This window comes from Haliaeetus albicilla, chromosome 13, assembly GCF_947461875.1.
Source record: "Haliaeetus albicilla chromosome 13, bHalAlb1.1, whole genome shotgun sequence".
NCBI lineage: Eukaryota > Metazoa > Chordata > Aves > Accipitriformes > Accipitridae > Haliaeetus > Haliaeetus albicilla.
This window is the reverse complement of record NC_091495.1, coordinates 28,638,807-28,665,936: the sequence shown is the minus strand read 5'-3', so window position 1 is coordinate 28,665,936 and position 27,130 is coordinate 28,638,807. Positions and strand designations below refer to the sequence as shown.

Below are 27,130 nucleotides of genomic sequence, written 5' to 3'. Positions count from 1 at the left end.
AAGCAGCACTGGAGAGTAAAACCTTGTAACTGTTTCTTTGGCTTCAATACTGCAGTGCAAGCCTACAAGCGATATTGATGTTCGTAAAATTATCCAGGCCAGTCCTCACTGCTGCCGTCTGGGAGTCTCCAGAAAGTGGCAAGACCGGTTCATTGATCTGCAGTGATTCTCCAAAACTCATTTAGCTTCAAGCTTTTCGCTGTATCTCCCTGGAGAAAATCCTTAATTAGAAATTTCCTTCAGCTATGCTTTTTAATCATACCTATTGCTTTATAGATTTTTCCTACTATCCTATGCTTTCCATTTTTTGGCTCACTGCATTTTAAGCAGTAAGGCAAGTTCCAGCATGTTTCTTCATCAGAAGAAATTTAAATATCAATTAAAAGAAACCATTGATGTCAGCCAGGATGAATTTCTTCCTACTAATTTAAAAATAGTTGCTTCTGCAATGACAGGTTAAAGCTTATAATCAACTCATTTAAAAATGCTTTTAAAAATGCTTGTGCTGGGAGGCTTTTCTGAATGTTACAAAACTGCATATAAGTGAAAAGCAAAATACAGTGATCTGGTTTTGCACTCAGTTAACCGAGTATGTAACTTCAGTTACATGAACCTTTCCATTGACTTCATGGAGATCAGCTCTGCTTAACTTGTAATTCAGTGCTGGAGCATTAGGCGACAAATGCATGATTTTATTGAACACTTTTCCTTCAGTCGCATAAAATCCACCTATTTTCCAAATAAAACCACTTCACCATTAAAAAGGAAGTGATGGCTTTCTATGTTAATGTCACTTTGAACCTTGAAAAATACTTAAATTGGCCAGTTAGAAATTTAGATACTTAAACAGCTTGGAAGCCTAAAAACACATTCTCAAAAAGTCCAAGCGGCTAATGCTGCTTACACCAAAGCGCAAACCCTGCTCATGTAGATTGAAACATAGCACCTCTCATACGTTCAGGATGCCCAGTGCTAATGTCAGCGCTGAGATAAGCCACTAAGCTGTGTTTTCAAATTTGTATCTGAACTTCTGCCCTCAGAGTAATAACTTCAGTGAAGCCACAGATGTGATTTTCAGTAAAACCCAGCATTTTTAAATGTGAAAGGTGTTGCAGAGGAGCCATCTTTGAGGAGGTTGTACATTTAGAACATCAACTCAAGAAATCACTAAAGCTACATTTTTACCTCAGACTTGCAATGGGAAGCAAGCAACTTGTGTTAAGAATATTGCATAAGTTACATTAAAAAAAGTTGATTTTTGTAAATGACCATTTTATCAGCCGTCCATTGTACTGACAGCAGCAATGACATGAGGAGCTTGGTTTGCATATACCCTTGCATGTCTGGAAACAAAGAAAGAATGAACAGGGTTCTGTGGCAAATTTCTGATATCACTTGAGTTGCCAAGTGTGCAGGCAATAAGATCACAATATTATACACCTGCATCTTCAGGCAGTTAAATAAATTTCATCTGGGAGGTGCAAAAATGACTTTAGGAAAACAGCATAAAATAAATTGCACTGGAGGATATGAATTTATTTGGGGTTTTTTGTGGAAAGAGCTTTCTATTGCTTCAGTCAGTTTACTTGAGAAACTCGAGCTATTCTGCAGAGAGAAAACTGATGCGATTACTAGCACACGTAATAACTTCCAAGTATTTCCAGCTGCCATCCTCTGCCAAGGAGCAGGGAGGCTGCAGTCTCTCTTGCTCCTGAGGCACATCTTGGAGTGGGAAGTGCGTATCCCTGCGCAGCTGCTGACCGGCTCGGAAAGCACCATTCTGCTGGCCAAGTTCTCATGTGCCATCTGCAGCTCTCGGCTCTCCTTTGCACTCAAGTTACCTCCAATTAACTGCACTGCTCAGTAACACATACTACCCCGGCCTGGGACTCAGTAATCCCTCCCCAGCCTCACTGACTGCTGTTCACCTCTTATTTGAGTCCTTTCTACAGTTTTTACAAAAGCTTGCTTAGCCTTTTGCACTTCATTGAGCCTCCTAATCCAATAATGTCTGTTGAGACCATGGTATTTTGCTCATTTATTAATCAGTTGTCATACTGGGAAATACCATTTATGTCTATTTTCTCCAATAACTTTATTAAGGCATTTAATTTCTTAATACTTTTAAAACCTCCTGAATTATCTGCAGTCATCTCTCAACCAAAGCAGCCACAGATAACTTGAACCACAACTCACATCCACGTCTGCATCACTTCCTTAGTGAATTTTTCTTAACTTATAAATAACATTACCTCAGAGCTGATGCTCTGAATGAAATGTGAAGTCACCCATTAACATTTTGGAAATTTATATATAATGCTTGTTCTTTGTGCCCAGCTTCACACAGGTCCATGTGTGCATGGACAGACATACAGAACTTAGAAACCTCATGTTGCACATTTTTTTAAAAATCCTTATTAATTCAGCTTTTTCTGTTAAGAAAGACCACAGTTCGCTTGAAAGCTAAGTCATACTGCTGCTAAACTGTTACTTTTTAATATAATATAAAGACCTCTGGAGTCCTGATAGTGCTTTTAGCTACTCCATAGGAACAGAAAGCCTTATAAATTACAAATGTGTATTAATTTTTAAAATAGGTCTAAAAATGCTACCAGATCTTAGCAAGGACACCCATTAATTGGTAAGTGAAAATGTGGGGTTTATCCCTGAAATGAACAAATCTCTATCCCCTCACTCCACCCCTAAGGCCCTACTGCTTGAATAATTTTTGCAGCTCTAATTTGAAAACGTTGCCCTGTGTTCCCATGAGAGTATTCAATAACTACAAACTCCTATTTTAATACAGCCTCCCCAAAGACAGCATTTTGTAATACCCTGTCATTTTAAGAGCTCTCCTCAGATGTGAGGTAAGAACGTTAACTTACTGCACAAAATAGTAACTGCTCGTGAAATTGTTAGCAAGACAAAGCGAGCACTCACTGTTAACTCTGGTCTTGTTGGAACAGATAAAGATGAAGATCTTTGACAGCAGGCTTCTACTTGCCTTATCTTGCCAGGGCTGCATAATCCCACTTGTTTGCTAACTACATCTTTTCCTCCAGAAATATATGAATAGTGAGGAAAGAATCCAAAAAGGAAATGCCTTGTTCCGCAACCAGCTCTCTGTTGGCCGTCACTTGCAGGAACAGTGCTGGGTAAAGCTTACCGAATTAAGGACAAAACCCGCTTTTTAAAGATTACTGAGCTAGTGCAGCTGGGAATGCTGTTCTTTAGCATTAGGCAACTGTCCTTGGGCAATATTGCCAAGACTGGTATTGTCAGATGTATTTAGCATCTGGCAAGCATGGCTGAACTACCAGGACTGTAACCCTGTCAGCATTTACAGATGTACTCTAATTGAAGTCAAAGACGACATTCTTGCACTTTTAAAAATCTGATTATTCATCAAGATGAAGCTAAGCAACTTGTATGGTGAGCGGCTAAGTTTTCTCCTTGTAATTCTCTTCAGACACAGAAGACTTGGGGATATAAAATCTCCTTGACATGTAGTGAGTGGCCTGCTTTTAGCGTATACGCTATTTCACAGAATGCTTCATGCATTCCTGCATACTCTCTTCTTCTCACGGCTGCACGTCAAAGAAGTAATTGTAGATCTTTTCTGTGCTTGAAATCTTTCCAGTTAAAATTACAAAGGCCTTCCAACAGGCACTGACTGAAATTCAGTTTTTGGTATGAAGCAGCATTCTCTTCTGAGACTAAAGTACCAGTTGCTTTTGGTATAAAGTACACGCTGTCGTGAAACACCATCTTGCTGTTACCAGGTCAGGCACACAAATTATACTGTTAGCTTTATTTCTGTATGCTACAACTAGATGTGAGTGTCATTAGAAGTATTTGTTGGGTGTATAATTAGAACAGCGCATGTAGCTAAGGGAGGACCCAACAGCGCTGATCAGAAAAGGCTTGAACTCTGCTTTCTCTCTGTCACTGCATGTCAGCCCCACTTGCTGATGTCAAAAGGAAGCAGAAGACCAATGCAACTTAGCTGGATTTCCCAAGTACTTCTGAAAAACATCTCTGCATAACCTCAGCTCAAAGTATAGAGGATAGATGAATGTACTCTGTGGGAAGAACTAACAATATGCTGCACTATCGCGTACAGAAATGGGGCTCTGAGCATGAGAACATTAACCCCGAGGTGCATTCCCCTTACTTCTGCAAAGACAGAGGGATACTGGCAACAAGTGAGGAAACAATAGCAGCCAGTGAAGTTGGAGAATATGAAAAAGGCCTGAGCACCTAGAGAGCCCTTCTGACTTTTTCATGTCTTTGACTATACCAAACTGGCATCTATGAACATCAGTAAACATCTCCTGCCCTTCTAGAGCTGAGTGCTGTTGAGTGTTCCTGTGTGCCATTAGTGCAGTCTTAATGCCATCAGACTGGGGATACAAAGGAAAAATCGGTGCACAGAAGAAAGATCAGAGCTGAATGCTGTCAAGCCACAGCAAAGCTTGGCAACACTGAAATGTGTAAGCTGGGAAGGAATACTTGGAGCGTTATACTAAACTCATAGTTTTGTTCTTGCATGAAGTTAGTTAAGAAGAAGAAATTTATTGTCTTGCAGGAAAAGTACGTACAGAGTCAAAGCTGGGACAGAAGAAAAAAGGCACCAGTGTGGAGCCAAATCAGAATGTTCAATACAGTTTTCCAATATATAAAGCAGAAGGAAAGCAGCCTGAAAACCATCTACTGTTGCACCTGGCAGGTACATTAAAACTCATTTACTTTCATTCTACAAAGGGAAACAGAGTCATTATTTGGTGACCAGCACACTGGATTATTTTTGCCTCTAGCTTTGCACACAAAAATCAATTCAAGTGTGGAAATGAACCTGAGTACGGGAAAGTGAGCCAATACTGTCAGCATGGAATAAATGATGCAGCAGCAGCAGCAATAGTATAACTTTTTCCCGGAGAAAAGATGTTTATGAAAAAAAGTCATTTTCCATTTCAGTAAAGGTAAGATAGACCGCAGGAAGACTGAGTGAACTTCCCAGCTCTCAATTACATATTCACACATTTGTAAAGTTCCAGAAACACTTTATTTAAAAATGGAGTTGTAAATGCATATAACAAAATAACATACATAATAAATGTAACAAAAATAAATAAGGAGAACATGTTCATACAAAATAAGAACATAGTAATGCAAAATGCTTATTACAGAACATAAAGGTATAAATGCCTGAAAACACAAACAGAATCTTGCATGAAGAGCCTGCACCTTTAATCCTTCCAAGCCATTTCCTACTTTCCCCTCGAGTCTGCAGAAAAATTATGTTCCCAAGCATTAAACAAAAGAAGGAATTATGGTGATGGTTTGGTACACTCCGTTTTCAACACCTAGCTCTAGTTTCAATTTATTTTTGCCCTTCTGCACCTTCTAAAACTTGTCTTGTAGCCTTTGTAAACTAGTGTAGTTCAGGCTTCCACAGTTAGCTGGAGTAGAGCATATTGAGTCATACATGAAGGCTGTTTCCTTTTAATTTTTTTTTAAAGAAAATATGAAATCCATTATACAACAGATTAGTGGTTTTGTTTTTACATCTCTACAAAAAAAGTTTTTGCATTTTTATTAACTGGTCCAACTTTTACTGACTTCTGAAAGCCTGTACAATTTAAAAGTGTACAGAAAGTAGTTTTTTTTAAACAAATGCCATACAGGATTATTGCTGAAATATTAAAGACCATTTCATAAAAGCTGCAAAACTGTATCTTTAACCTTAATATATAGAGACTGATGCAAACATAGGAAAATTCCAGTCTATTAGTTACATTTAACAGAAATAACATTCCTCCAAATTACAGTGTTCTGGAAATACAAAGTAATTTACTTTTATTTTTATTATTATTTCCAAATGTTAAGTTACTGGGACAACTTAAAAGGAAAATAGGCTTATATAGGAAACTTTAAATAGACTTGCTTTTCAGTGGTATAAGCAAAATGTCTATGTTAGCAGTTGTCTTCCAGAATCCTTTTAAATATGTAAGACAGAGACAGCTTTACTAGCAAAACTACAGGAAAATATACAGAAGCAAATAAAATCATTTGCTTGGGAGTGCATCTATCGATCAAGCAAATTATGACAACCCTATTTCCAAGTCCCCTAAAGAAAATTTTACATCTCATGATCATTCCAAGGAACAGTAATTTCTTCTGTAAGCTTATGTTGCTTTTGAATTGGTGAGAGCCCATTTGCCTCAATATGCTTTAAAATGTCCCACGTTGCTGTATGTTTACATTTGTTTCCTAGTTTCAACAAACATTTGGACAGAAATGAGATATGAAATACTTCTACTTTCATTAACATCAAAAAGACATTTGAAGAAGATCAAAAAGTGCCAAATAGTCCTTTGAGAAAGTGGATTAAAACACTGCAGTGATAATACAGGTACAGTATTATCAGTTTTCTATGTACATCAAAACACTGCTTGCTGTTTAATGATATCGATATGTTCACCTATCACTCCCAGCAAATCTTAGTGCAAACATAATATGTGAACTTTGTAAACCCCAAGACAATTTACACAGCAACAAGGTTATATAAATCACAGAACTGTTTGAGATTTTCAGTACACAAGAATGAATGTTTTCTGAAATCTGTCTTACCTTTTGCAGTAATGTGTCATTGTAGTCAAAGATAATGTTTCCTATATAAATCATCTAATTCAGAATTAAATGTAACTGTTCAACAGTTCTGTACAAACTTTAGTGGAGGAAGTCCATTCATTAGAGCAGCTTGGCAAAGAGATCTGGGGTTTCAGTAACATTAAATGTTAGACTGCTTGCATGGCTTTTAAAAAGAAATAAATCTATTAAGGGAAAACTGCTGATACAATAATTCTTTTGCAAAGCACACAACCACAAAGGGCAAACCTGCCACAATCTGCTTTCCTACACTTGTATCTATGCATATCTTTATGATTTGAAAAGGAATTGAGTGACAATCAAAGCATCACAGTTAAAGAAAACTGGTTTAATAAAACAACTGCTGTTTGACCAAGCCTTTTTTTTTTTTTTTTCAAAATTATAAAACCAATATTATAATTTTTCCTTTATTCCTAGACATTCCACATGAAAGGTTTTTGTATCAACACTGAGATGTCACTCACGCAGGGTGGCATCTTCCTCTTCCCCATCTGGGTTAAACCTATTGAAATGTATGCTGAAATCTGACTCGGATTCAGCATTCTCAAATTCAGCTGCAACAGGGACGGCGGCAGGTCGAAAAGCCCGAGTTTCGGGCTGGCAGTTTGGCTGCACTTGAGGGCGGGTACTTTGGGAAACGGGACTGGACTTCGGCTTCGGCTGAGCTGGTAAGATGGGGCCGGCGAATCCCAAGTTGCTCAGAGCATCCAGGGTACCATCAGGGTCAATCATAGCATTAATTGCTAAGCAATCAAGAAAAGATGAAAGGGATAGGGAAGAAACCATAAAAAATACAATTTTCTGTTATCATAAAACCCACAAAAATCCTGTTCTCACACTTATTTTAGATGATGACAGACATGAGCTTTTATGCATGTTGCCCAGTACAGGAGAGTGGTGTATCCAACATATAGGTAGCTGATAAATATATTTAAAAGCATTTACACATATTACAACTTTAGATGAAATAAAACTGCACAACACAAACTAAACTCTGCCTGATGTGTGGACAGGAAAGAGAGGACAAACCATCTACGATTAGCTTATAGGGACTGAAAGATGGGATTTTTAGTCACGTTTAAGGGGCTTTTTCTCCTAACGTTAGCATTCTATTACACTTCATTCCACCCCCTCAAATAATCATAGATGCTAATTCCATCGTTGAGAAATTCCTATAAAAGAGCAGTCATTTATCATTTTTAATGCATAATGATGGACTTACTGTCCCTCTTCCCTCCACATAGTGAGGGCAAACAGAAGCAGCTAGTACCATTTCATTTTACTGTACTATTGACACATTTGTCACATTTAATAGAACCCCTCTCTTTTTAATTTCCCAAATTACTAACGTCTATTTGGACACCACTGTGTACACAAGGAAATGATTTGGCCTCTTTCTCTGGGCCTATTGCATTGTTCTGTTCTCTAAACACAACAGAGCTTGTTAATAAGTTAACATTTTTTAATTAGAGCTGAGTATGAAACAAATACTGATTTGTCTCAAAAGGTGGCTAACAATTCCCTCCTGAAACAGTCTTTTTTAAAACATGCTTCATTGTAGGATTAAATCTGAATACCAAAAATAACAAATACAGGAAATTTACAAGAAATACAATATTGATTATATATAAGCATGGACCACTAATCCATTTGACCACTGCAAATTAAACAATAAACTAAGTATAAACAGTACACAAATAAACTGCAACTTCTTTTTAAAATATACTCAGTTTTTAAGCTGATTTTGATAAATGGAATATATGTCTAAATAGCACACTTTGTAAGCACAACATACTTTCCATTTTATACATAGGTAAGTCTTTGCATGGGAAAAGCAAAGTAACTTTTCTACTTTGTAGTCTGTGGGCTCCACAATTACAAAGAGTGGATTCAGCAGTGTGAAGGGAAGGTGTCAAGAGCTAATTCTAAATTTTCGTTTTATTGTATCGGATACAGGGTTTCTTTTCAGATTTCCTATAAATTATGGTCCCAGTACATTCCTTATACTGAGTTGTGCTAGGCATGAGGGTATTACTGATGTGCAAAAAATATTTTATAAAGCCTAATCTCAGGATTCTCTATCACCTACTCTTCAATATTTGCCCACAAAAATATTTCTGTTAAGAATGTTTCACAAATAATTCCTTTGGGATTCTCTGGACTATTTCATTTCTAGTTGAGCCTTTTCTCACCCATATAAAAAGATATCATCACTTTTCTGTTTTAAAATAATTCAGTGACGTTTCTTTAACAAATGTGCCAGCAATTATATGTTAATGCATGTAACTGCAACTCTGAATTTATTTTAATAAAATGCAAAAACTTTGTTTCATGATACACACATATATATAGATATATACTAAAAAAATTGTAAAGCAAGCAAGCAACCGCAAAAGAGAAAAGTGAAAAAAGATTTGTACCTTGCAGCTGTTTTTCAACTCGTTTCAGCTCCTGTAAGATTGATGATATTTCCTAGGAAAGAAACAAACACGTTTCGTTAAGGAAAAAGAGACTCAAACCACCTATCAGTAGCAAACAATCCCCCTCCCCAACCTTTGCAATATGCTATTTGGGTTGTCCCTCCTGGCATCAGGAACACCGTTGCTGGTGGTGGCCCAGCCACGTCCACCATGGGTCCTGGGCAGCAGTGCTTGAGGCTGGGCAGCCGTGGCCCACTCGGAAATCAAGAGCTCCTCTGCACTGGCCAACGGCTAGGGTCAACCAAACCTCACTCTGTCCCTTGCTTGTTTGCCTGCAGTACTCCTTCTCAAGCACAGACTTGTAGACACCACAGTTCCGCAGAAATGGGGCAAAGTAACAGCAAACCTTTACAGGAAAGTTATAGTATAAACCCAATATGGAATGGAATAGGGTGATTTATAACCTTGTTCAGGTGTGAGTCAGAATAGTAAGATGACTGCAGCGGGATTTTGCCTGCAACCATCAGGCCCTGTGCCCACGAGACCCTGCACAGCACACCAATGTTGGGTCCTCAGCACTCATTGGCCTTACAGATTTTTCTCCTCTGTGCTGCACTACTTGCTAACACAGATGTAGCCACAGTGACGCACTCAGAAACACAACAATCATTAAATGTACCACATATTAAATTATAAATATGTAAATCCTACAATTGAAGGATCCTACACTGAAGAATACTGTTAATCCAACTGCTGAGGAGAGCTATCAGTGGTCTTCAAAAGCTGAGAATTTTCAAAGGCACCGATTTCACAAACCCATTTAACCCATTTCAGAAACCCATTCTGTACTAAGTAATGTGATTTTTGTGAGTGGCAAAGAGATTGATTACCTTGGATTTTACAAAGTCAGTATCTTTAAGCAGATTCCACATCTGAGCTGGACATAAATGTCCCAAGGACAAAACAAACATCAGTTACAATTGTCCTCTGTTAACTTTTAATATCATTTTGTGGTAAAAATAAGCACTGCATTTGAACAACATATTGTTCTGAAAACTGAGCAGAAACTTGAAAATCAGTGCATAGACAAAAACCCCACACACTTTCAAACAATGGGAGATGCTTTAATGCATTGAAAAAAAATTTTGTAAAATGCTGAACTTAGGAATAAATATACAACTAATCTTTTTCTTTTTTAATGAATGGCTTAAAACCCCATATCCATAGCACTTGGAACATAAAACACTAAACTCTGATCTTACTCTGGAAATGGGTAAAAGAAACTCCTTATATTATCATATTTCTAAAATTAGAAACTTCTATGAGTAACTTGCTTAATTGAACTTTAACCCCCCCCCCCCCCCCCCCCGCCAGTGTATCTATTAAATTACAACACTGAGTTACTAATGATTGCTCTTAAAAAATATATCATTCTGCAGAAATTACAGGCCAAGTTTTTAATACTTCCAGGAAAAATCAATCTGGGTGAGTTTAATAACTCATGATGAGCTAACACAGAAGTGCTAGCCAGTTCAGTGCCAGAGGAAATGTGTTCACATTTTGCTTCTAAGCAGTCCAGTACGAAGTATGTGAGGAGTTTCCTCTCCCACCTTTCCCCTCAGAAAATAAAATGGCCTCTGTAAGTTGACATTCTTAACAGAACCATACTCCAGACAGGATAATGTAGCTAGACTCTCCGCCTGCTCTCACATGCAGAGATGTTTTTCAAACCCTACGTTCTGTGTCTAGAAGCAGAGGAGAAGCGTACTAGGAAACAAGTGTGCTCCATTCCCTCACACTGTCACAATCTGGTCATGAAATGGCCCTAATTAGGCAGGGGTAGAAGCCTACATGAATCAACTAGGGTTGTAGTTGATACCCTACAGTAATCACTTCCACACAAAATCAACATGATTTTTTTTCACTGAAGAGTGCTTTTATTGCAAGGTGTCTACAGATTATTTTCATTCACATATAGCAAAAAACAACTATTTCTCTAAATATTAATAATCAGTATTAATAGTATCAAGTACTATATATTAATAATCAGTAGGTAAAGTAGTCTTTAGACTGTAAAACAAATTCATTTGAAAGCAATCCAACATTAAAACTAATGGTTGTTACCTTTGGTTATACTAAAGTACTGATGGTCTATATATAGTCGGAACCCCTTTTATTGCATTCTTTATGAGAACTTCCCCTGAACAATTTCTTGTTTCTTTATAAGATAGTAAGTCTCAGTAATTATTAAAGAAGATTAGGTTTATTCTTGAAATATACTGAGTGTCTAAATAAAACCTTTTAAAGATTTTTGCCTTTATGTCATTGAAAATAATACACTCCTCTACTGATTATTTAGAAATTAGATAAGAGGCTCAATCAAACCCGGAAAAGAGAACTATTCATACCATGCTTGATGTTTTCACAATAGGAACTTCACTTTCAGCTCGCAACTTGTTTTCAATTTCTTCCCAATTTCTGTCTTTGTCCTTAAATAATATTCTAGAAGAAAGAAATTCAGGAACAGTATGTTTAAAATAGACAAGAATAAACAAACTAAACCTGAAAGATAACACAATACGAGAAAGCAGCATAGGGAGCACTGAATAAAAGTAAAATCTCAAATATTGAAAAGTGACAGAATCCAATCATACAGATTAAATTTTCAGGGAAGCATACAGGTTTTCAGCAATATCATTATTATTGACACTAAAATGGCAGTTCTGTAGCTAAATACTTGCTTATGGTGTTGAAAAGACACAGCTGATTCTTTCCTCCACTATTGAGCCTTTTTTTAAAAAATCCAACTATTTTACAGTAGCCAGAGAACTCCCTATTAACACTGCATTTTACAACAACTGCAAAACATAACAGGAAGATTAACAATGCTAAATAAATGCAACTCTTTTACATTTGTATTTTACATGAATTTAATGAAAAATAAACTACTTCAGGAAATTAAAAGAAAAATGCATTTCATAGAAGAAGTTTTCATTGAAAAGTCTCAACACAGAAATTGTATCTACTTGATTTAGTAATATAAGTATCACTTGTATTACATGTTGAAAGAAGTCACTTCTATCATTTGTAAAACCCCAAAGCATACTGAGATTCCTCTTTTGTGTTTTGCTTCCCTGCTCTGATAAATAGTTTTTGTTTTGTCATATCTTAAACAATTTAAACTGTCCACATTTGCACAATTAAAAAAAAAGGAATGTGCAGATATTTAAAGTCTGAGTATTCTTTTTTTTATAGTGACACCATGATGACATAGATGAGTCCAAATCCACTTCTCTAATTGGTATTTCAGAGTTAAAAGTACAAAAATAGCTGCAGTAAAACTGCTAAGCAAACAAACAAACTAATTTAAAATCATGACCAAAAAGCAGTACATTTTAAAGAAGTTATTAGTGTAGGTACATCTCTGAGGAAATAATTTTTAAGGTGGAAATTCATGATACCTCGAATCACATAAAGACTAAGAATTTTAAAGAAAGCTGGGAAACTCAGTACTGCATTTCTGTTCATCTTTCTTCAGTTATTTATACCCTATGAAAAATCCCACTCTCTATTATTATCCTGTCATTTTTCAAAATGTGTACCCTGTCTTATTGTATTGGTACATATATGTCTGTAGAAAGCCCATCCAGAAGCTGCTTTAACTCTTCTTCTGTCCTTGAGGTCTTCACTAGCTGCTGATTCAGAACATGTTTTTGTCAGATGTTTCACTGAGAGGAATTAAACTACTCTCATGACACAATGTCATGGGATTGAGGCAAATGACTACTTCTGCAAGTGACTTTAATTTATTAATGTACAAAGCATACAAGGAGTAAACATCAATGCATACTTCTTGGGGAAGGAAAAAATAAATTAAAAGTAATTGAAACTACAGTGAAGAAAACTTGAAACACTTTATGGCCTCAAGTAGCATCATCATCTTGTAACGAAGCTTATCATCAGAGGACTGACAAGGTTGCTTTTATGTTCTGGAAGGGAGTGCAAAAGCTCGCTAAGCCATACAACTGCAGACCTGGGTAGCAGAAAGTTCAGTAACAATGAAAATTTACGACTTGTCTGACACTGATGAGCTAAAATAAATAAAAAAAAAGCAGAGCCAGTTAAATCCTTTATAGGATCATACACTAAAAACAGACCATTCCTGGAAATATTTGGATTCAGTATATTGAGAATCTTATGCAGCTATACTTTCTGTACTTTAACAGCATTTATATCACACTGGAAATAAGCAGGAAAATAGAAAATAAGGCTTTATTTAGCAGTAAACAGCACTAGCAGGAAAAATATAGAAGTTATTGTGACACTGCATGTTTTTTTCATTTATGTTCTTGCTCATGTTATATTAAAATATTTCTATCTTTATGTATGTGATTAATGCCTTTGCTTGTGTATGTTGTGTTTTCAGTCTTATCCTCTTTTAGAGATAATGTTCTTACTTCTCTTTTACAATTTGAAAGCTTTCCATTTCATAGGTCATTTTATTAAAAAAAAAAAAAAGAGGAAAAAATGAAAGCAGTAATTTAAAAAATATTATTTCCACTATAAAGTGGCAAGGCTGATTTGTTTTTACTATCATTTTAAGAAGCCTATTTCCTTTTTACAACATTTTTTTCACTTCTTCATTTTGTACATTTTAACCTCCTGGGGGGGTCTTACTCTCTGTCTCCTTTGCTCTTCCTCCTTCTAACCATACTTTTTATCTTAAGACAACATATTTTTAAATGCCTGCCACCTTCTGCTCTTGCCTTTCTCTACTTTCTGGGGCAAATCTGCCTGAACTTGCTCGTTTGGCTGTGCTCAGTCCCCTTTTTACTTTCACTGCACTTTGCAGGATGCACAGCAAACTGCAGAGACCGACAAGTAGTACCTGCACTGACCTGAATGCTTTGCCTAGATTTTGCCTGACTGAAGAGGTAGCTGCCTGCTACAAAGCAAGGCACTAAACACTGCATTCACATTGTAAAGCGCTGATAAAACCATGTAGGTCTTCCCACTGCAAAACCTACTTACCTCTTCCCTCCATAATCTCTGAAAATTCCTGCAAACTCATTATAACATATAAAAGACAGAAAAGCAAACAAACTGCTTCCTGAGAAGCCACCACAATAATTTGTTAGCAAAGAACGGGTTATAGGATACATGGCAAGAATGCTGCAGATTTTTTAAATATAATGTAGTTTTGTATACACCAGCAGATAAGAATGTAACTGATTATACAAAGTAATGAATAAAAATAAAATATAGAAAAGTAATTTAGCAATACCCAAGCTATGACATTATCCTGAAGAAAATTACAAACATATAGAGGATTTGGTGAAAGGAAAGAACCAGGCATTTGAATCTGGTTCAATCTGAATACCATGCTGGGACTTGGGGAAAAAAAAAACAGTTTGGCCAGCACTGGGAGAATGTAGGTGAGGAATACAGCATCAAAAGCTTCTCTCGATCCTACTTCTTAAGATAAGGTAGGAACAATTACAGAATTCAGTGGAACTTGGAACATTATCGGTAAATTAGGAAAACAGAAATGGCAGTGGGGAAGTGGGAAGAAACTAGTCAAGCAAAAAGGTATCTATTTCCTTTTGCCCTCATGCAAATTTATTTTCATGACTGATTTTAGCTCATTTTAATTTCTGTTAGATCTGCTTGTCAGAATGACTGAAAATATTTATGTTCTTAATATTTTAGCCAAAGTGGAACTGGCCTTTTTGTAAAGCTAGCTATTACAGAAGGTAGGGCGTTCACATTCACAGGAAGCACGTCTTTCACCATTTGGACCCAGATAGGAAGGATACATTTTTTAATATGCAATTTTATGATGCAATTTGTAAGGATCGTAATTGTCCATACTGTCTGTGCTCTAGAGAGAGTTTTTTACATTGGCAACCAAGAAAATTTGAGGGAGGACTTTTAAAACACAGTCAGGCTTACTAGCTTACTCTTATTGGTGCCTCTAAAAATTTCTCCTCTCCTTTCATGTTAAGTACTCTGGCATAAATATGCAACTGCTAGCTTGACAAATCCTGACTGATTCTCATTGTACCTGTTCTGGGCAGAAATTTTAACTGGCTTAACTCCAGCAAAGGGAATAGAAGCACACCAATTGGTTGAACTCATGTACATCAAAACAAAGCTAAGGTAACATCTGTAATAGGTCCTAGCAGCCTTATACGCTCTCCAAAAAAATAATTCTAAAACTATGGTTGTTTTTCTGATTCAAAATACTAATGACATTATGAATAACATCATATTATTCAAATCCATTCTGAGTGGCAGGAAAAGGAAGTTTTGATCACAGCTCTTGGGAATATGCTAAATAATAACTTATTAACGAGCCTTTCTCCATTATAATTTTAGAAATAAGCAATGCCACTTTCTTTAAATGTATATAAAATGTTTATAGGTATGCTTATAGTTATAATAACATACATGATCCCATCATTATTACATTCATTACAATATATCTGGCTTACCTTTTAAGCTCAGAAAATTAATCAGAAAAGTGTAAGACTTGATTTTAGTTACCTGCTCTTCTCAGAATGAATTCACATACATAAATTTGTTTTAACTCACTCTATTGAACTGGTTTTTAGGTTAACTACAGCTGTGCTAGCAACATATTTATAGATCAGAAACTGCTACCCATCAAGAAAAATCAGCACAACAAAAAAAGTAGAGTAGCTACTATCTACTGCTTCTGAAGCATTTTAAGATACATATCATCCTAGACGCCTACCACAAATAAGTCAGTCAATAAGCAAGATTCTTGTTCCAATGATGCAGCTTTAAAAGGAAAAAAAAAAAAATATTGGTAAGCAGAGTTCCTTACGGATGTCACTGTATTTTCCCAGAGAATTATGCTCAAAACAAAACTTAATGTAGTATTTTGTTTCTATTTCCAAATTTCAAATGCCTTTTAGAATGACTTTCAAAGAATGGTCATGCTTAAGTACCTCTTTGCATGTATTTATTTGCACTTTTTTTGAGATCAGCTATTAAAGTAAATGATAGCATGCACTCAGAGGTTGATTAAAGGCAAACAAGTTGTGAACTTTTGCATAATTTGTAATAAATTCTACATAATGAAGTTGAACTCTTAATTTGGCACAGCTTTTGAGAGTAACCGTATTGTACACCTGCATTTCACAAACTCATTTATATCTGAAATTTACACAGCTAAAGACATTTATGTCTTTTGTTTAAGGATATTTAAATAAATAGTATGATACATAAAAGACTGTATCTGGGGAAACCAAAGAGGGAAAGGCAGCAAATGGCGTATTCCCAATATTATAATCCTGCAGCCCCAAAATAGTGAATTGGAAAAAGAGAAGTGAGATGATTATCAGTCCAGGACCATGTTCCAAGATAGCAGAAATAAGGTACTCACAAATGCTACCTGTAACCACCAGTAAAAGCAACACATAAAAAACCTTAGAACAGAAATAATAAGAATGGGCAGCAGGCTTTTAAAGACTTGATTCTTCACTCAGTGATACTCTCCTACTAGAAAGAGCAGGACTAGAAATGGCAGATAACCTACAGTTTTTACCGATTAATATAGATAACTTTTCTTCCTCTTGATTTCTATGGTCAAGTCTTTTTTTGGTACTCCCATGAGAATACAACCTTCAGATATGTTAGTATTTACTGCTTTTACTAGTTACATCACCTTATGCTGAAATAAATTTGTGATTTGGTTATTAATCTGTCACCCATCTAAGATTTCAATATCTAACACTTCCTAGACAAACTGAGCAATTACAGGCCTAATATTTTCTCACATTCAGAAAACTATACATGAAGTTCAGCCAAATAACTTTCTTATTTTTAATGTACGCTATTTTAAAATGATTAACTGCATAAAGACATAAAGAAGGACATGTGAATTAAACAACCTCGAACTTTGTATTTAGAATTTTCATTTATTCTTGTCAACCACAGTGGTCACCAAATGGTTGTACACTCACTCATTCAAGAAAAACGGAAGTGTTGGTAGAGCAACATATTGTCACTTTTGACATGTCTATACTTCCTGTTAGATAGTGTGACATTTTATGCAGGAATCTAACTATCTGAGCAGGAATTTTAAATTAAAAATAACAGATGGTTACATCTGGTTTAGATTTAGAACTCAATAGTGACCACATCGTTTCCAGAGCAAGTTCTTTTTCAGAAGGATTTACTGAAACTGCTCTCCTCTGTCCCATTTGTTTTTCTTCCTAAAACGGGGGATCTCTACAACAACTTGGCAAACATACAGGGCCTGGTTTTACAGTTCAGCAACATTTTAACCTTACCTTCAAAGGAAAGGAGTTTTACAAGACTTGCATAGAGGTCATGTAGATTTTGCACAGCATTTGCACATGTTGGAACAGCTCCTTTGCTGGAAGTATGATGGATACTGTTCTGTCCGTGTAAACTTTGCTAATATTTATCTTCATATAATGTGAAATACACACAAGCAATAATGGAAAATTTATCACCTCAAATCTTTCTAAATGCTAAAAAAGTCATAGGTAACCACTTTTTTTAAAACACAAGTTGCTACTAAATACATTTGCTCTAGCTGTATTATACATATCTCTTCTACTAGTAGGAATGTTGATGAGAGCAGACATTTTCAGTAATAACAATAATTTTTGAAAACCCACCTGATTTTGCCTGCTGTTTTGTCTATGGATTGTCTTATCTTGCGAGAAAATTGGAAGACTGAGGACAACAGCAAACTGTCCCCCATAACCTGCAGTAAGATTTTCATAAAAAAGGATATTATTAGTTTAATTGGAATTAAATACAAACAATTCCACATATTTTAAAATCTTTTTTTTAAGTTTAAAAAAAAAAAATCACACTTGTGTTCTAATTAGTTTCATATACAATCATACTTGAACATTTTGCCAATTCAGTAATACACAAATAATTTTTTCCAGTATTAATGTTATTTGCTACAGGTAGGAAAGAAAGGATAGTGACGAGAATATTAAGTGCAGAGGCAATTGTAAAAGCTTAAAACAGACACATTACTAGAGAGGATACTGTTGTGTACTCACTTCATCTCTGCTCCAAGTCCTTCTCCGGGTAATTGTTGGGGGGTCAAGGGCATCTGTTAGCTGTGGTCTAGCATCGTTAGGCCGACCATTACCCTCTGGCAGTTTGGCATGCACTAGTGGAGGTATTTTTCTAAAATTGAGACTTTCATCAAATACTCGGTCAACCAACTGGGGGGTAAAAGAAAAATGCAGTTTATGAAACCTACTGGATACAGGCAAAAATGAGATTTTTTTTCCATCTGAAACAGTTTACAAGAAGCCTATCAAATAAAAATCATTCTTTGTCTTATATGGTATAAAGTGATGCATCTCTTATGTAACAATACCTTGTAAAAATGAACTTTTTTTTTTTTTTTCAAATACCAGACATACATGGCAAAATTAGACTACGTCACAGGAATTTTGCTTATGGGCAGGTAACATAATAGTTACCTATAAACTTATATTGAATAATTTATTCCTTCGATTAATGCAATATATCTGTGGATATTATCTGTGGAATTAAGTACAGCACTATCAAATTTAGATTTTTTTCCAGATTAGTCTGTTACAGGAACACCTATACCTACTTAAAGGAGATACTGCCACCTGCAGTATGTACACACTGTACAATATTTTTTAAAGAAGAAAATAATTATTTAGTACTATAAAAATCAGAGTGATCTAACTGGATCTGAGAAAATGAGCGCTTTACCTCCTTAAAGTCCATGAGAATTAAAAACAAAGTCTATGTGAGCGCAGTTACAATTTTTCTGAGTACCCAACTCACAGATTTCTTATCACTGTTTATATCTTTTTTTTCCACAGAAAAAGACAGTATTATACTAAACACAGTAAACTAACGTATTACCAAACTTTACGCACACAAAAATGAATAAACACATTTTGAAAGGAATACTATGAAGAAAAAATGCAGTAAACATTTACAACATATTAGGGTGAATTTTAATATGGTAGAAAGTGATGATTTAAATTCAGATTAACACGTTTACCAGTATTAGATCTGTGATGGTTACTAGAACAAGTTAGTCAATATATTCACAGAACAGCACACCAGAGATAGTCGAAGAAACTAATTATTAGAAGCACAAGGCAAACTTATTTCAAGGTAGTTTTCAACAATGTTTTTAAGAAAGAAAATCTAAAGTTCTTATTAACTGATGATACCTAGGAACTTCAGTGTTCAGAAGACGAAACTTTTATGTCACCTGTGAAAAGAGGGACTTTTTTGTTTTTAATAGCTATGCAAAGTATTAAATGTATACATTTATATATATTTCCGCACACACGCTAGTATCTTTAAATGCACTTAGATACTATCCAACAGTATCTAAGGCTAAAGATAAGCAAGAAACAAATAACTATCTTGTCCTATGTTTAGTGGAAAAAAAGAGACAGACAGATAGCATGCATCCTTTTGACAAGCTGTGTTCATAGAATAATTTCTGGGTTGTTTGTTGAAATGTAAAGGAACTTTAAATCAAAAAACAATGTAGAGATCATGCATACGGGTTGAGTGGAAATAACTAAAAAGGCTATGCAAAATGCTAAAAGCAAAAGAAATAAAGAAAAGGAAGAACCTTATGCATTTCTCCATGAAGATCTCCTACCTCTTCTCTAGTGTCTATGGCAGAGCCAGGGGTGGTGGCAGCAGTGCTTACTGTGGTACTGGGGGCAGTGCCTGATGAAGTCACTGAATCTATCTCTCCTGCTACATCGTTGATTTCCCGTGCGATGAGAGCCAGATCTTGACTGATCCTAGTAATAAAGAGAGTGTTACATTCTCCTCTACAAATACTTCTGGACCAGTAGAGCTCAACCTGCAGCCTTTGAGCTTCTAAGTTCTAGTTCCTGATAACTGTGCTATGAAAATGTGTATGCTCTTCTAAACTGAAAGTTCATTTGTAGAACCATAAAAGCAAATTTTTAACTGAAGCTTTTCGTAACATGCCTTTCTGGAGGAAGAAGGCAGAAGGCAATCTCAAAGGACAGAGCATCCTTGTTTTCTTTCTAGGATTCTCAGGCAGAGAAGTGTGCAACATGCACTAAATCCAGCACATGGGATGCACTGGAAATACGCTGAAAACACTGCACAGATGACCTGTGTACATGCAGTAAATCCAAAATGCCCAGAACATGTTTGATTTATACCTCAGTTTACCTACTTGCAAAGAACTTCTTCAGGGCCTCTGATTATGTAGGAGCCCTGCAGTTTGCTCAGACCAAGCTGCTTATGTGTCCAAAATTCCAGACCAGTACCCTAAATCCTCAAAAATCAAGACAAGCTTTCTAGTTGGAAAAACAGAACATGCCTGTAAAAACCTGGATATGATAGCACTACACAAATACATCTGAATTCTCAGCTGAAGATTCCTTTTTTGTGATCTGCCACATCAAAAAATAGCTCTGCTCTGTATTCTGCTCAGCACAGGGAGGAAGCTTGCCTAGCTCTGCTTGTGGTACTCCTCCCCAGGACACCCCAAAAGGAGGGAAAAAACAAAAAACCAAAGCAAAGGCTAAAAGCCCCCTACTAACTATGGCACCCTGAATCTCCAGCTTGGATCAAGCAGTTCAGGAGACCTAGAATTCAGAGCAGCCCACCAAGCGATCCCCTTTCATACTTCTGTCTGAGCAGACTGAAGGCATAGAAGTCAACAGGGCTAATTCTGCACCACCGCGAGCCTGTGAACAGCAGCACCCGTCACCTAAGCGGAAGGAGTTGCGCAGCCACTTGACAGTAACACACACCGTGCTGGCCGGTGCTTGTTAAAAGTGAGCTTCTTTCTGCTCTTTATTTTCACTTTGTCTTCAAGTCAAAAAGAATGGACACCACTGACCAAAAGATAAAGACTAAGTGAGCGGAATTCAAACTAGAAATGCAAACATTATTAGAGAAATTTTCAGTCAAATTCCAATACTGGATTTTGTGGCTAACCATCATCAATTTGCAATAAAGTGCAACCTTGTGCAGCATAGATACACATATAATTGGGATAAGGCTGTAGAAGAATACACGGCAATTACCCATGACCACTCAAGACAGTATTTCTGAATTCAAACTATCAAAGCCTGGAACACTAAAGCAGAAACCAAGTCAATTGCTCATTTTAATAAATTAAAAGTATGGTAAGTGCCTATTACTACATTAATTAATTTAACCTAATTACTACATCTTTTGAGGCAACTGTAATTTATATTAATGGTACGTATTTATAAGAACATGAAAAACTCCAAGGCTTGAGCTAATATTCTAAGTAGCAGAGATACTACAGCACCCAATTCCTTTGTTTCACACAACCATATAACTTTTTTTCTTAAACAGAGAAGTTGCTAATAATTACATTAGAATTTCTGGGACAAATTTTGGTGTTTAACGTATAGTTGTGAAGAAAATAAAAACCAGGAAATTTCAATTATTAGTAAATCCTCCAGAAGACAAATGTTGTTAAACACCATAACCAAAAGCAGTATCAACCAACTAAGACTTAACTCTCCGCAGAAATCAGCAATGCTTCAACATGCCACAGCCACTTCAACTGAGTTCTTACCAAGCAATCAAAATTACAGAAAATGTCAGAAGTCTACATAAAAATGAATTGAAATGAATCCTGAAAATATCATAATAAAAAACTCTAACATGGATGACAAGCAACTTGTTAGACAATCATCACAGTCAAACACTAGTCAAGCGAACAAAATCTGGAATTAGTTTGAATGTGATAGTAAGCTATAGTCAGTAGTCAATAATGTTTCCATACAGAAACAATATAGACAGAGCACTAAACAAAAAGCACTATGAAAAAGAAAATTAGAAACCAGCCTGAAAGTTGGCCTGACTTTTCATATATGAAGTTTTCCAGTCATTCTACATTAACTTTTAGAAACAGGAAGTATTGCTTAAGTATAAGCAGTATGTTTTGTATAATCAAAGACAAGAGACTTAGGCTTTAGGTACACACTCTTTACTCTGTTGCAACTGTAGGTTGCCTTGCAGATTGCTACCACTTCCTGCATCAGACCTAGCAATCACACAAGGCAAGTCAATTCAAGGAGGCAAAACTAAAATAAACCTCAAATTCCCTAACCCCCAAACCTGCCCGAGGAAATGCTGCTATTAGATTTGCTCAGCGAGCAGACTCCCACAGCTACACAGTTCTGTAAGGGACAGACACAGTTTCCAACACAAGGGAAAGGGCGAGAACACGGGGCTTGGGATGGGGAGAGCATGACCATCTTTTTCAACAGCCTGGAACTCTAGTTCTTATTTACCTGTAGTGAAAGAATACCCATAGTATTAGAAAAACCACAATGAAATAGGAATACTTCTAAGACATCTGTAATAGTTCTCAACTGCTGGATTACCAAAAACATTTTCATGCTCAGTCTACTATGTCACACTTCCTACACTGAGTCAGTTTATTTTGTAATGATACATTAAAAGCCTTAAATAAAATACATGTGACGCTCCTGTTATTCTGAGTGTATATATTTCCTCCAGGCCAAAGTGGGTTTAGATCAAATTTAGTTACTCCATTAAGTTTTTTTTCCCAATTTTCAATTTTATTAACATCTGTAAATTGTAGAGTCTGTGAATAGTGCAAACTGGGTCAATCTGGGAAGACCAGTTAAAATACAATATGATGGTAACATGGATGTGATGAAATGTTTCTTATACAGTCTCTATACTACTTTCAGCTGCACATTCATTTTATGGAATACTTATCTTTACACCTGCCTAACCTAATCAGTTATTAAAAAAAAAAAAAGAAACCAACCAATTTTAATGAGAACATATAACTATTTATTTCTTTTTAAAAAGCTCTAAACAGAGTCAGAGGGACTCTGATCATAAAGGCTGCACTGAGGGCTAGGAAGGAAAAAAAAAAAAACTAGGGTAGACAATGATAAAGGGGAAACTATGGTTAGCAAGGTAAAGGGAGCAGAGACAAAAATCATCTTATAAAGGACAGAAGTTAAACTAAAAGCTATGGGAGCAATACTGTGAATCAGTATGAAGAAATATGGAGGCAGAGAAAGGATCAACTAGTGACCTAGAGCAGGAGGGCTCAGCAGAGGCTAACCAAGGAAACTGGTGTTGGAAGCAGTGACAATAGATGACAATAATCTGGCATTTCTCAACTGCTGAGCGCTAGCTTTCTTAACCTTAAATATGCTCATTTAACGCAGTTTATGTGAAATTTCTATACACAATCACAAATTTGGCAATACTGATTTGAGCCCCTCACCACTTCCACTGGAAACAAAGAAGCTGAAAAAAAGTAGGGTAAGTACATAGCCTTCAAAACAAATTTAAGACCAGTATCTAAATGAAGAAAATGGTAAGAAGCCCAAGGGAAGAAAAAAACTTGCAAAACAAACCATCAAATAAGTTTAGACTGAATTGCCAATTACTTCCAGCGTGAACCTCTCTTAGGTGAGCAAAATGTACCAAGAAGTTTCACTGATGTAGAGGTTCTGCAGCACTTTTTATAAGGAGGAAGTAACATGCTGTGGCTATCCTCAATTTTTTTTCCCCATATACACACATTCCTCCCTATATCCATCTGTATTTTAGATTCTTGGAAAGAAAGAGATGTTTTAGGAAGATACCTTTTTAATGTTTATTTCATGATTTATGAAGATGTTATCAGACTCCCTTAAGTATTTTCCCTTTGCACAGATCACACTAGAAAAACAAACACTGAAAACTATTACTAAGAGGAAGAAACAATAAATAATTAATCACGTAAGCAAAACACAATGCTTCACATCTGTGAAACCACAGTGTTAAGATTAATTTTAAAAGGAAAACACTCTTCTTGTTTAGGCTTCCAAATTAAGTTCTGTGAAAAGGTTCAGAACCTGAACACTGGCATCTAAGTTTTAAATAACATTTCTATACTTACATAGTTTTAGTTATTTAGTGCAAGCTATTTGAAGTTTTCACTGCCTGGGTATTGCACGATATGGGAATAACTGGTTACCAGAATGCAGAACTGAATACCTCTTCCTTGGTTCACTTGAAGCAGAGTGTTATTAGCAATAATGGAGGAATTGCTACAGTAATCTGAGAGACTCACAACAAAAGAAATTACTTTTTGATGAATACATATGATTTAAATCAGAAAATACCTAACATGAAATAATGTCTAGATAAATGAAAAATAAAATGAGAACGTGGTCTCTCACATTGGCAAAATCACTTTTTCCTCTCTCTGTCACCTATAGATTGATCTGAAATTTTACCTCAATATGAATGTAAAGGTAGTACAAAATCAGATATACTTCAGTCTCAGGAAATACACCATTAGCAACTAAGAGTTCTACACAGAGTATCTCTGCAAGTCCTGCTAATGCAACCAGAAGTTCATATTCTGGGATCTGGCTATCATAAGTCAGAAATTACTATCATTTTCCATTAGAAAGAGATGTGCTGGAACATGAGTGCTCTGTCTGCCAGTCTCTCATCAAAAGAATTTGAAATTACCCATTCAGTTAGTGAATGAAAAAGGTAAGTAGAGTGATACAGAAAATCCATTAGCTCTCTTTTTCCTATATATGTACCTGTATAACTGGTTGGGTACAAATCTTTGTTATTTTAGAGGCATTCCTTTAAAACCAACCTTGCTATTTCTTCTCGGTGAGCAGTCCAGTTACAAATGTAGTCTTCCTGTTCCTTTATTCTGTGCTTGAATGTATTGCTACTTTGAGCTGCTGTCCCAGTGCTCTGCAGTCGCGTGGTTTTCAGGGCTGGAGAGGTACGTAGACGGGTATGTTTAGGGGAATTACGGTTTGATCCAAATTCATCTTCTGAGGTGGAAGCATAATCTGTAGGAAAGCGCCTCCATCTTGCACTTACTAAATTAGTTTAATTATTAAAAAAGAATTATTATTGCATCTTTAATATGAAAAAACAGTATTATTTCAGTAATATCACAAAAATACACAACTATTCATTATCAATCCCCAGATACCTCACAAAAGGTTTATTTACTACATCTTAAAAAAAAAGCTACAAAATTTGTGTTAAATAATAAATTTTGATTAATAAAAACATAAAACGGATGCTCTTTGTATAATGATGAGTGAAATAAGATGTAAAAGCCAGTAACTGTATGTGAGCTCAAGCAAACCGTTTTACAGAACAAGGGCCCAATTCATTAACATTTAAGTATATAGTCAGATTGCACTTTTTCTGCAGATTTTTTCCCAAGTTTCATTCAAGGTTTACATGATACACAAAAATATGAAGAGACGTGAAGGAAGGATGGAGCTGGCACCAAGCCTGGAATGCATGCTTACGTAAGGAAAGCATAAAAATCCTAGATGATTCGTTATATATTTAGTACAGGAAAAAATATGTTAATATTAATACTGTGTTATAAAAATCAGCAGCACATCTACAAAACCAGCAGCCTCAGAGTAAAGAGCATATATTCACACATGTAGCACATGAAGCATATACAGCCATGTTGCTGAAGACAGCCTGAAGTATAAGAGAACTGAAACTAAGTAGGAGGCTCTCATTCCCCTATGAAATTACTGAAGTCTAGAACATGCATTTCAGATATGTTGTCCTGAAACATTCCCAGCAGGAAGAGATATCACTAAGCATAAAGGAATGCTCATCACAACAACCTGTTAAATTGTTGCAGGGGATTTAGTCCCCTAAACTCACTGAGGCTCTATAATTACTGTAGAAATTTTTAAAAAGTGTGTGATCACCTCTTGGTAATAAAAAATAATAGACTCAAGTAATGTATATTGTTTTTAATATAAGAAGAAATTCAAGAAGTAATAAATTATTTCTCCTGAAAGGTTTTAAAAAACATTACAAATGAAGTATACATGAATATGAACTTAAGTAACAAATAATGAAGTAATTTTTAGCTGAGAAAAGTTTTGTGTAATGCTCTCAAAGATTACAGTATGTAGCACATGACATTGGTGTATAAGCTTACATCCCTTCCCTCATATAAATAATGCATTTTTAATTGCTGAAAACAAAAATATGCTTGGGTAATTTTTTTTTCAGGTTTAAATGTGGGCTTCAAATCACGTCCAGTTCTACTCATTTTTTTTTAATATTCTAACTTTGTTGAAGAAAATAAAAATGTCTCTCCAGTCACTTACTGTTCTCTTTTTAGAGGTTTCAAACTTGTTTTGATCTCAGGGAAGCAGAACATAAGCAGAAAAAGCACATTTCCCCACCAACAGCATGCAAGCAATGCGTGACCAAAGTCCAAAGAGCTTTATGAGTTGGGCCCACATTTTATCATCAATCTTTCTTTAAATTCTTTGTCCTGGTTCCAATTATATGCATAACAATAAATAAAAAATTTATCTTAAAATCTCTCAAGTGAGCTAGTCCACCAACTCAGCACTGTACAATGAGCATATGTAATCAATATATTTAAAAATTAAAAATTGAATGAGAAGTGAAATATCAGAAACAGATTTGATTTCTAGTACTCTACCACTGTAAGTTTCAACATCAGGATCTGGGTCTGGGAGAAGCTTGGATTTCTCTGTGTACAAAATAGTGTTTTATCACGTTAATTCGTATTAAAACATTCAGATTAGAAGCATTATCTTAAATAAAATATATTGATGAGATTAGTCTTAGGTCATCTTCTCCACCCACACTTTTTAGGAAAAGATTCTTAAATTATACATTCAATCAAAAATACTTAATTTTGTAATAACTTAAACATTTCAGAGATACTGACTGAAATGACGTCAATAACAATTGTCTACATCGCACCATAAAACTCCTCTACATTTTTTAAGACCATTAAATTTTAAGGCCTTAAAATGTTGTTTATTTATGTACTATCAACGGGGTTCTTATTAATATGGGGAAAAAGTTATTGCAGGCCTAACAGTAAAAATCTCAAACTTGTACGATTCATGACATTTGCACATACATGCTTTTAATTCTATTTATACATTATGCAGCCCCAA

The 27,130-nt window shown here is 35.7% G+C and overlaps 1 protein-coding gene across 7 annotated transcripts in view; it reads right to left on the bottom strand.

Annotated features, from left to right (window-relative positions):
- Nucleotides 1-5,042: 5,042 nt before the first annotated feature.
- CEP170 (centrosomal protein 170) overlaps nucleotides 5,043-27,130 on the bottom strand; it is a 106,266-nt gene continuing 84,178 nt past the window's right edge. For 4 of the 7 annotated variants that reach the window (XM_069800620.1, XM_069800619.1, XM_069800626.1 and 1 more), the window contains 7 exons: nucleotides 24,790-25,024; nucleotides 19,747-19,924; nucleotides 18,167-18,334; nucleotides 17,768-17,856; nucleotides 11,501-11,594; nucleotides 9,093-9,144; nucleotides 5,043-7,415 (listed from right to left, as the gene is read on the bottom strand). In XM_069800620.1, coding sequence (XP_069656721.1) covers nucleotides 7,129-7,415; nucleotides 9,093-9,144; nucleotides 11,501-11,594; nucleotides 17,768-17,856; nucleotides 18,167-18,334; nucleotides 19,747-19,924; nucleotides 24,790-25,024 — 1,103 coding nt within the window. In that variant the 3' untranslated portion in view covers nucleotides 5,043-7,128. The remainder of the gene's footprint in view (nucleotides 7,416-9,092; nucleotides 9,145-11,500; nucleotides 11,595-17,767; nucleotides 17,857-18,166; nucleotides 18,335-19,746; nucleotides 19,925-24,789; nucleotides 25,025-27,130) is intronic. The other 3 variants (XM_069800624.1, XM_069800625.1, XM_069800623.1) reach the window with 3 other exon arrangements.